General features: G+C 33.9%; 1 protein-coding gene across 25 annotated transcripts in view; it reads left to right on the plus strand.

Annotated features, from left to right (window-relative positions):
* RBFOX2 (RNA binding fox-1 homolog 2) overlaps window positions 1–12148 on the plus strand; it is a 257017-nt gene that overhangs the window by 215367 nt on the left and 29502 nt on the right. For 20 of the 25 annotated variants that reach the window (XR_015750125.1, XR_003373569.2, XR_015750123.1 and 17 more), the window contains 2 exons: window positions 2505–2558; window positions 10458–10550. Coding sequence is in view for 21 of the 25 variants with exons in the window: in XM_087968368.1 (XP_087824494.1) it covers window positions 2505–2558; window positions 10458–10550 (147 nt within the window). In the remaining 4 variants the exon portion in view is untranslated. The remainder of the gene's footprint in view (window positions 1–2504; window positions 2559–10457; window positions 10551–12148) is intronic. The other 5 variants (XM_087968369.1, XM_087968367.1, XM_087968374.1 and 2 more) reach the window with 1 other exon arrangement.

The following is a 12148-nucleotide window of genomic DNA, read 5'->3' on the forward strand; positions in this document are numbered from 1 at the left end:
AGTTGGTGAAGGCCTGTCTAAACATATTGATAGATAAGCTAAAAAATTGGATTTAGGAGCCTTTATCAACACACTGAATAAATGCTTCATTTTATTTAAAAGAATGAGTTATCTTATTCTTAGAATCTGAAAGTATACAGTATACAATAATTTATTATTCTGCACACTATGTTAATCATAAGACATACCTTACCAGTCTTTCATCCTTTGAATTGTATAGGTTCAATTTTTTTATTCCTGTCTAGTTTTTTTGTCACCCTTGCCAACTGTACTTTTGGTATTTTTGTAAATTGTTTTAATGTTTTTACATTGTTCATCTTGCAAAGATATCTTTAATATTAGGTTTAATATGATATTATAAAATAACATCTATCAACTCTATGTTCTTGGGAAGGACTTGATAGGTGGACATAAATGTCAAATCCAGTCCAAAACACCTGACTAGAATCATCATAGCAACAATAATCATGCCTTATTTGATATCCTCAGCGAAAATAATCTTGGTGGTTTAAAACATCTATGATGTATAGCATCATACAATGATTTCATGGAAAGTACAATGTTTGGAGTTTGACAATGAAGTACATTGGTACAGTTGGTATAGTTAGAAAAATGGTACAGTTAAAGGAAAGAGCTTCTGATTGCAGGGATGGCTATCATAACATGTAAATACTTTGTTGTTATCTCTATGGGAACATGCTAAGGAATTCCCTGCTATATGGCAGTGATTAAATAACTTATTTCTAAATTTTTATTTACAGTACTAATATGCATTCCAGAATAATGATAGGGATTGGGGGGGGCATTTGTTTACAAATCTTTTAAAGCATGAAGTTAAGAAATAAAACCACCAACATGAAATCAGGCAAAGGAGATTCTAACCACTAAACCCAAAGCAGTATTTCTTAGTTCACTAAATAGCTTGAGCCACTTGTTGTCAGGCTAATCTGTTTAAAAGATTATTGTAAGGGTAAAAGTATGCTTGTATTTGAACCTAAATAAAATAATGCAAATAATTTAAGAAGTATTAAAGATTTTAAGATGGAAAAGCTTTGGGAAATAAAATAACTATGCAATATAGCTACCTCCAGAGAATGGCATTCTAAAACCGAACTTCTATTAAAAAACCTTGTTTTAAAGCCCCATTTGATAGAGACAGGTAAAATAAAAGAGTTCAGTAAATGGTCTTATAGAATGGGTAATATATGTAAGAAAAAGTAATGTTTTGGATCATATAGTTTTAACTCATTTAAAAGTGGAAGGCTGATGTATGTATTTTGTTGTACTTGGTTGAGCACATGTAATTAAAATCAGAAACATCCCTTTCCCTAAAGGAACTTCTTGGTCATAGGTTATTCAAATCAATGTAACTTCGTTTTCTGATTGTTGTTTATTTAGCAAAACAGCAACTAGTCTGAGTGGATTCAGAGTTTGTAAATGCAGAGAAAAATACCTTGTGGGAAGGGAGTGGTGGAAGGATGGCCCTATGATAGATCCCAAACTTTGAAGTGGGGAGTAGAACCGAATGGCTGGAAAAGGACAATAGTAGAAATTACACTTAGGTACTTGACCTCCTACTTAAAAATAGCTTTTTCATTCTCATTCATTCTCATTCATTTCTCTCTCTCTCCTCCCTCCCTCTCTCCTCCTCCTCCTCCTCCTCTCTCTCTCTCTCTCTCTCTCTCTCTCTCTCTCTCTCTCTCTCTCTCTGTATATCACTATATATAGCTTTAGTTATGTAATCAGATTTGACTACCATGAAAAAAGAAAAATCAGTAGACTTGCAGAAACTTTACAGTTTCCAAAATAACAATAATTTAGAAAAGGTTGAAGAGGTATATGAAATCCAGGAGAAGAGCCTGAAGAAGACTGAATATGAGAATACCAAGTGGCTGTGGAAGATAGATAGTATGTTAAAACTGTGTATATAGGGAATGGCATGGAGGAGATGCTGGCTGGAACACTCCACCCAGTTTAAAAATATGAGAATTATAGAACAATATATTTATAAACTAGCCACCATTCCTTATTGCAATTGTGAATAGTCTTTTGTTACATCAATAGAAGACAATATATGAAGAGGCAGAAGTTCCCTGAAGATGGGCTCCAGCACGAGTCCAAAAGCTCAGAAGACAAAACTTCTGATCCCGATGACCAGCCCAGATTGGATCCTGCAACATTATCCTGGGACACACCTTTATTCATACCATATGAAGAGAATATATATGATGTTATCTAATTGATTAATGAAACCTCTGCAAACAAATAATCAAACTCAGAGAACACTAAGGATTTTACTTTTGTTATTTTGTATTTTACATAAAATGTATCACAGATTGTGAGGCTTATAAACCTGACAACCAGGGAAAATTCAACAAATACATAAAAATATTAAGTCTGAATTCATTTTAAAATATTTTCAACTATGCATTCAAAAGCATTTCTTTCTCAGCCATGAAAGATAAAGGATGCTGAATTAATGAACCAAAATCTTTTTTTTATAGCAATTTGGTAAAATCCTTGATGTAGAGATAATCTTCAATGAACGTGGGTCTAAGGTAAGTTTTGTTTCTTTATCTACCTTCTACCTATTTCTCTCCCTTACCAGTCTACAACAGTTATCAAGATAAAGCAGCTTCCTTCCTAGATATTCCATATAGACAGAAAAGGAATTAGGCATTGGGTTACCTAGAGTTGCCATTCCATATAATTATAGGTGTTGTGTAGAAATCTATTAGTATCTTCAAGAATAATTTCATAATTTTCCCTTTGAAATAATCAGATTTATCCAAACCTCTGAGCATAAAAAGAGTCACCGAAGCTACAAGAGTCAGTTTTTGTACTAATTTTTGTTAATTTAAAATGTTTGAGAAAGAAATGGTATAAAAAATTTTAGAAGTATTTTATATATAGGATAAGAGTTATCTTGTGTGGAAGAAAAATGAAATGCCCACCTGATGTTGCAATAATTCTCCAGTGTTGCAAGGATGTTGGCCCATCCTCTTACAATGCCTGCAAAAACTTGCAGCTTTTTAGAAAGGTGTAAGTTATTCAAAATACAAGCTGTTCAGAATGATGTAAGGTTTTTTTTTTAGAATTAACTTTCTGGAGTTCCAATGGCAAACCTTATAGTCCTAAGTGTAGCAATTTTAAATGTTGCTTGTCCTAACCGGTTCTCATCATGAAACCAATGTCCCCTCACTGAAGAATTGATGTGATTCTCTCTCTGCCCAGTAGGTCCAGCACTGGAATAGCAGGGAGTGTTTCAGGTCAGGAGCAAGGCGCATTGGCAGAGCTCTGTGGGGGAAGCTTGCACAGTGCATGTCTCTACTATGCTTGACTTAATCAATGCTAAGTTTTCCACTTTTTATTAAAAATAAACATCTGTCCTACACCCTCACTCCATCACATCATAGTGATAAGGCATAGCTAGGATTATATCTGTATATCCTGTCTTTGAGATTCATAATCTACACAGAGTAGGTCCATATGGATGTTTATATACAAGATTATGTTGTTAGCATATCAGATTTCCTATGTATTATCTGAAAACCAGAAAAGAGGTAATATTTACTACTTGTACATAATGCAATACATATAACATATGCATTTAGTATTGGAACTAATTTATCTCATAGCTTAGTTTATAAAGATGTAGGGTAAAATGGATGCAGCACATAATTATTTTAATTTGTGAAGAGCTGCAAGCTGCACTGAACCACATGCTTTCTATTACTCATGTATCCACGGTATATGTTTGAATAATGAAGTGAAAAGTGTATTATATTTGACCACTACACTTACACTTCAGTAAACCTAGGCTCTTGGAAGTGGCTGTAAAACATTTTTGGATGAACAGGAGACTGATTAGAGTGCCATAGGCTGGCTATTTGAACCATGCAAGCATTAACAAGTTCAGGATCTTATATTTATTGTCTTTCAGAAAATGGACATAATCTGCTGTAATTTAATCTCTAAAAAACATTCTATTCTCTGTACTGTTCAGATCAGTGTTTTTCAATCTTGCCTACTTTAAACCATGTGGACTTCAACTCTTAGAATTTCCCAGCCAGCATACTGAAAAAAACTATTTTTGTTGTGCTCATATACATCTACAGTTTTATGGTGTATACATCTGTCCTTATTTTAATACACACTCAGAAATACTAGGCTGCTTCATGTTTCATTCTTAGTGAAGGATTAGCAGCAGACTAGTGCATGCTTCTGAGATCACATTCACTAACTTCTCTGATGAGTAAGGATGGATACCAAATTATATAAACCCCTGTCTATGACTTGCTTAGCATGTTTACAAGAGATGTCGGGTCAAAAGGAGTTAGAAAGCTAAAACAAAACATGTATTTTCCCGGTACTAAGCAAACCATGGACAGTCTTGTTCATTAATTCATTATTTATAGTTACTGTTAGGGGAGCCAGTGTATATGATCTGCGTAGCGTGCTGCTTGTTCATTGCTAAGCCATAATAAACCATAAGGTCATTCAGTCCTTATGTTTGGAATCTTCCATAAATCATAATATTCTAACTATTGAACTGCAAGTAAATAAACCAAACTTCTGGTTTTCAGCTAAAACAAAACCTGTTAAGATTAAATGATACCTCTTTGCCCCTTTTCTTTTATCTAGTAAATATTTAGCTCATAAAGGCATTGATCAAGTCTTTTCTATTTGGTGGTAGAATTTCAAACATTTGCCTGTCAAATTCACAGCGATTCAAAGATTCAAATGAGACTGTTTTAAACACGGTGAATAGCATAAGCAGGATTCCCAAAGAATGTTTGTGTTTATGGCATTTTTGTGTTTACTGAATTGGGACATTTTAAAATAAGCTTAGGTTCCCAGTGGAGAAGCACAATTCTTTCAGGGACCCTTCACTTATCACTCACTTCTTCTGCAAAAAAAAGTATGCCAAAACTTGAATGCTTGTATTCCTACCCTGTGGTTTCTATTCTAACCTAATGATATGGAACCTTTCTCCTCCTCCTCTTTCTTGGGAATCGGAAAGCAGATGCTCCCTGCTGCCTGCCTTGTGCTGTGTTCTCAGTATTACCCTTCCCCTTCCTGGGTTTCTCAAGGGTATATTCTTCAATATGTGAATGTTTAAAAGGTGAAAATGTAAAATCCAAATTGCTCTGGGTATGCCTACACCCATTCCCTCTACGGAATGAGCAGATCTTTATCCTTTCATAACTGTGGCAAAGGCCCTCTGCCAGATATGTCCAGTGTTGGAAAATTTGAGCATTTCAAATTACCCTTTAGTCCATCTGAGATGAGATGATGTATTTCCATCCTGTTGTTGACATGGGGAAAGATTTTTGAGCATCAAGTGCATTTGTGCACATCGGCTGTATTTGATTTTCTTGTAAAAATCACTTGGAATGAATGAAACAATTACGAGTAAAAGTTTATGGTTATGTAGATTTATTAATAAATGTTAATGCTTTTATAAGCATCTCAACATTGAATATTATCTTAGGCACAATTTTAGTTAACTAGCAGCATATTAGGAAAAACTAAAAAGAAAAAGGTGTTTGAGCCATTTCTCAGTTATGTTCAGACTTCTGTTTCTTAATTAATCTTCATTAATTTTTGTTGTTTCATTAGCAGCGCCTAGTGAACGGAGCTGTTAATATGATGATTTCTTCCAGTTTGGTTTCCGTTCAAATACCAGTTTAAGCTCCTACAGTATTTATATCAATGGCATTCGAATTTTAACAAACAAGTCTAATTTTCAATAGAGCAATGATTGAACCAAGCCTTGTAGTCACAGTTGTGGTAATTATTATTATTTCTTCTACTTGTGTGCTGCCTTTCATCCAAATGTTTAAGGTACACAGTGGCCCTTCTTTTGATTTTATCCTGACAGCAAGAACAACTCTAGAAAATAATGAATAGCCACAAATTACCACTGAACTTCCATGACTGAATATCGACTAAAATCTGAGTCTCTGCAGTCTTAGTCCAATACATTAACCACTACATTTTGCCAACTCAATTCACCCATGTTTAATAGAAAGCTCGTTCTGATGATAGTTCCCTTCCTCTATAGATAGCTTGGGTGGTGCAAAGTGACAAATAGATGTTAGATTTTTGAAAGAGTTTCTCCCCCCCCCCCCATTGGTGAGATCTTGTAGAATTTTTAGGGGCCACTCAAGTAAATAGTCTTAATAGTGAGCCTGAGAAAGATACACCTTTATTCAACTTCCTCTGTTTTCTCTGTTAAGATACTAATAATCAGCCGGGAAACAATGGCTTTGAATGTCTGTATTCCAATGTCCAATGGAAGGAACTTCCCTCCCAGTGTGGCTGAGGTTTCTGTTGCAATTAACAGTGGGAAAACAGCAGTGATTTCACCACCCAGTTGATGCAGTGAGGAAAAGTAGAATAGTTCTAAAGCTGTTTAGAGAACTAGTAAGGGTCATATACTCAACTATAAAATCCAGTCATTCTATAGATAAATTATTTTAAGAAATGAGAGATTGTATGCTCAGCTTAACTGTAACAAAATCCTATTTTATTACTCTAAATTCCATTTAACATTGATTACTCTGTTTTCTTAATAGTTGCAATTGTATCCTAGTTTATATGTCCTCACTTAAAAATATATATTTTGGACAGCAAAAATACTTTTTTCTTAGGTTGAAAAGCAATTTCTTTATTTTTTTTTCCATATTGTTATACAATTCTATTTTAAATTCTAGCACATGTACATAAAATTGCTTTGATCAATCCAGTTAAATAGCTACAAAATATGCACCCTGGTTCAACCTATGCAAAGTAATTCTAGGTAAAAAAAATCCACAACTGTTTTTTTCAGATCTTAAAGAATAGTGTCCTCACTTTAAACAGCACTAGGATATTCTCCTTGGAACTTATTTTAATCACTCATCTCAGATGGATTATTGTATATTGACATTGAAAGCAAATAACCTGAAAGCCTGGATTTTTATGTTTGTTTGTTTATTTATTTATTTATTTATTTATTTATTTTTGTTGTTGTTCCATTTGTCCAGGCTTCTGGCTGTTGACTAAGTTTTTTTTTAAAAAAACTGCCTCTTTGTATATGCGTGTATACATATATATATATATTAACAATTGAAATGATGGAAAGTCTTTCCCAACACCTTGAGATAAAGATGCTGCTTCTGAAGTCAATGTTCTAAACACAGCGGGGAAAAAAGTGTTAACAATGCATGGATTTCAAGGGGCTCCTTTCAGTTTCCTTTGAATTTATTTCATTTTTATTTTTATTTTTTTGGTTATGATTATTTTTTCCCTTAATTTCTGTGTTCTGGCCACACCCAGGAAAATCGTCTGCTTTTGATTTCTCCCTTTACGGTTACATGGTAAATTTTCTTTCTCATTCTTCAGAGATGAAAACATTTTATAAAAAAAACTCTGTACGATTATTATTTTACACTGCTCATCCTGTTGCTTGTTATTTATTGCAGAATCTGAGGCCAGACTAAAAAGGTGACAGTTACTCGGTGCCCTTGGGCTGCAGGTTATTCTGAATGTTTTTGAGGATTTAGTACAGTTAGAAGTTAAATGGACTGGGTATTGTTTTCAAACTGAAATGAAAGTTGCATAATAAAATCAGTTCAGTCTCAAAATTACCAGCAAATTGAATTATAACAGGTTCGTGGGAATAATTATAAAAGTACATATCCATCTTGAGCTAGTTATATTACTTTCTTTTTTTCTTTCTGAACTGTGAGAAATTTTAATCGAGTATTAAAATACAGCTTTGGTATGATGTGGCTATGTTTAGGGAGGATACAATTGAATTTATCTTTAAAGGAAAGTATGTATTCAGTATGAAATATGCTCTTTTTCTGATACTAGAAATTATTTGTAGCTTAGATATGAATTATGGGGTTTTGGTATTTTCTGGATTTGGTTGTTGTCCTGCACATTTTTGGAGAACACCAACAAATCAATACTTGCTTTTATTACATGAGACTTTCACCAAGGATTAAGTAAAATTCAAAGAAGTTCAACAACTTTTTGGTCAAAAGTTCTATGTCATGTGTTTAGGATGAAGATGTAAAAATGTTTAGAAGTGTAGTAAAGTAATATTAAATAAAATGTGTACTCATGTAATAGATATATCTTCATAACAACCCTATGAAACAAATTTCACGAAAAGTTTTTTGCACTGTATGTTTGATTTTTGGCTGCAGTGATAATACTGAAATCATGTCCATTAAGACAAATCTTCATGTTATTCACAGATTTGTAACACCTGATGCAAAATGTAATGTGCTTGAAAAATACAGAGGTGTTAAAGATGCAGCTCACTTTGCAATTACCATTCATAAGCTTATGTAGACATGGGAAGGTGGAACTTTTAAGGCAATTATTTCATTTTGCAGATAATATGTACTTGCTAAATTCTTGGAATATTGAGTCAATCTGTTCTAATAGATTCACATTTTCCTAACCATGACATAGCAAAAATCTATAAAATTACTCAATAAACATAATTCTCACCCAATTAATGTAGTAGGGAGATTTACAATAGTGAAAGGTGGCGTTTTTCACCCTGCTCTTCGAAAGAATGTGAAAGTCTACATTTGAGGAACAAAATGGGGAAAAATATTATAGTGGCCAATAAGAATAAGTTCTTTATCCTATTCCTTGAACATTGATTCTACAGAAAATAACTTCATAAATATAAATAGCTTACCATAGGAGATCCAACGGAAAATTCAGTATATGTAGCGCTATTGTTAACGGTGAATATTGGGCCCGAACATGTTCTTCTTACAAAACCTTCAGGATCAATTTAAAAATCATGAACTACTTAATGCTTTTTTCGTTTATTTGAAAATATTTATCCAACTATTGCATATTTGTATTACATGAAGCATACATACTTCAGTTTATACTAAGTATAGGGTTAGGTCTTAAATGTCCTACTGTAGTACAATTATGTGAGTCTGTTAATACATCCAATTGAACATATTTGTACTTTGGAAAAAAGACTTATATAGCTTAGAACCTCAATTAGATAAATATTTCTGTCTTAATAGTGATAATATTAGCAAAGATTAAGATTAACTGATTATGATCCATAACTGGTGGCATTTTACCTTGGCATTTATTAAGGTAAATTTATATATTTTTATGACTGAGGCAATTGCATCTGCAGCATTTTAAAAGTTAAATAGGAGTGGGTTATTTATTGCCTGGATGTAGAAGCCATCTGGATCCTTTAACTAAATCCTAAGTTTTCAAAAACAAGCTGAACAAAGAAGTAATCATTCCATCCATACACTCAGTCATTAGACTGTATCGTTTTATGATGTGCTGTAATTAATTTTGTTCTCTTCCATTAGAAAGTTTTGTTCAACCTCATTAAAGTACTAATTCTAGAATGTACAACTTCAACAATCTGTAAAAAACAATGCTTCACTTAAGTGTTTTCTGAAGCCAAGCATTTATTAGATATCTTTTTATTAGATATAAACAGTTATGCTTTCCTGTGTTGAAAATAGATTCAGGATTTTTTTTCCAGTGAGCCAGAGTGCCTATTTCTAGCCATATATTATACAGTAGTATTAATATCTACTGTTAATGGGGATAAGCATCCTAGGAATTAAGATAACCAGTGTGGCCAATATTTTTTGCATCAAAAAAAGCTTATTTTAAAGCACAATTGTCAAATTCACTGTGTTACATTGCCATCACATGATGTTTCACAAAGTTTTTCCCATTCACGGAGCTGGGATGGGTGTGGCCTGCATGTGACCCATCCGGCCCATTGGCTGCCAGTTTAACACCCCTGTTTTAAAGGATACCTTTACTCTAAGAAATTAACAAGAAAGAGAAGCAAAGATGCCCAGGACATTGTCAAAATTCTATATATGTGATACACAAACACACACACACACGCACGTTTTTTGTCCCCCGTAAATGTATTCATTGTCAAAAATACATATATTAATACTATTCATAAAAATAATAAGATGAATTAGAACTATCACACATATCACACTTTCTTTTGCTAGATTTTCTTCAGAGCATCTTCCTGTGCCTATCCTTGTCATATGGAAGGAAGTTATTAAGAATGCTGCAAAAGAGAACATATGAATGGTCATTTATGGCAAGATTTCTTTCCAGGTTTTAATACATTGCATTTGATCAATCTTGGAACTAGTTTTTACTTTTCAGAATGTGTCTCGAGTAACTATGCTTTTTTTGGTCTGGCCTCAATTGCTTTTATGTTTTATTATTTTCAATCTGATTAAAGTTATTTTTTAATTGAAATTCTTTCATGAAACATGCATGAACCAAAAATGTGACTCTAGGAGAGTATTGCTAAGTTGTGCTGATGTCAACTTCATACTGTGATATTTTTTTCTCTATTTATCTAGATATCAGTATTTCAATATATAACGATGTGCATGTTTTCCCCCTTCTCCCGCTGCATGCAGGGATTCGGGTTCGTAACTTTCGAGAATAGTGCTGATGCAGACAGGGCCAGGGAGAAATTACACGGCACCGTGGTAGAGGGCCGTAAAATCGAGGTGCATGTCTTCAGTAATTCAATTTCTTCTTTATATTTCTTCTTTGGTTTCCTTTTTGTGTCTTGCCTCACTGGTTTCACATTGGGATTCTTGTCCAGTGCGTGTGTGTGTGTGTGTTTGTGTCCTGTGTTTTTCACTCCCGTCCCCTGCACTGAAGTGTATAAAATAACCTCCCAATATATATATATATATCTATATATTTTTATTATTTTTGTTATTTTTCTTTTTCTTTGTTTTCCTTTCTCTTGTTTGTTTCCAACTCACTCCAATTTTTTTGCCCTTCTGCTATCTTGATTTTCCTTTGCTTCAGTTAATGAGGCTCCGACTTTCAATTTCCAAGCCAGATCAAAAACTAACAAAATGAGCACAGTCCCATTTGTCACTTGGTCTCTAACAAGACAGAAGGGGTGGGCAGCCAATATCTGCCCTTGATTCAGAGGCCAGTTCTCCTCCATATGAGTGTGAAACTAATGTTTTGGGAAGGGGTGGATGGAGAAATCAGGAACAACTTGAGCCATTGAAATATCTATGTAAATGTATTTCAAATTAAGAAATATGCATTCCATAATTAATTCCAATGAATTTAGACTGTGATAAGCATAAGATGCTTCTTGTTACCTAGATGAGAGGTAACTTCTTAGTGATGAATTTGCTGTTCCCTCATATAGAAGGCTAACTGGCCCCTTTTTGTTCTTTCTTTTTAAAGGAAAAAATTACTAAATATAAGGAAAAAAATTAAAGCCGCCATTTTGAGTAAGATGTCTGCATATTTTGCTTTTTTGTTTTGTTTTGTTTTTGTTTTTTGTTTTTTGTTTTGTTTTATTTCCCTTTTTAATGGTTTAGTGTTTAGGGCCCTTCACTTGACTCACTCTTTCCATGGTAACTATACACAATGCTGGCGATGGTACGAGTTGGCGGTAAGTGAAATCAAAATGCTAGAGGAGAAGCTTACTTCTTTTCTTTTCTTTTATGCAAAACAAAAAAAATTAAGAAAGAAAAAATCCATCCGCCATTTCACATTAACACTACAAAATGTGATTTGACTTGTTGTCCCTCCCCCCCTTTTCCTTTTCCTTCTCTCCCCTCCCCTTTTATTTTCAATGCTGTTGAGTAATGCCACCTGGATTTTGGATGTACATACCATTTTGTTTAAGTCTGAGCTGTTTGATTACTGACTTTCCAGTAATTTTCCTTGCGCATCTTACTCAGAGTTACCGAACTCCAGTTTTGGCTGGTTTTCTTAATGCACCCATACACTTTTTCATTTTTGCCTATCCATCTCCTTCCTCCTCCACTTCTGTTCTGCACTCCCTCTTTGGACCTCTGATTGTTCTCCTCTCCTCACTTGCCATTTTCCTTTACTTAGTTAAATACAGCTGTTGGTCTTTGCTGATTGGTGATTTCTGATTGGTTTTGCCCATTTTTTCCTTTAAGTGCTTGTATTGCATTCTGCTGTAGCAGTTGATTTCAGGCACTTGCTCCATCTTAATGATTGTCTGTGAGACCTCTCTTCCTATCCCCATTAATCAATTGTTGTTGTTGTTTTCTTTTTTATGTGTGTTTTAACAGCATGCTTTCAGTCTCATTGTTGTTGTTTC

The sequence above is a fragment of the Notechis scutatus genome, chromosome 6, assembly GCF_049901735.1.
Source record: "Notechis scutatus isolate UNSWTSFEM ecotype Mainland chromosome 6, rNotScu1.2, whole genome shotgun sequence".
Lineage (NCBI taxonomy): Eukaryota > Metazoa > Chordata > Lepidosauria > Squamata > Elapidae > Notechis > Notechis scutatus.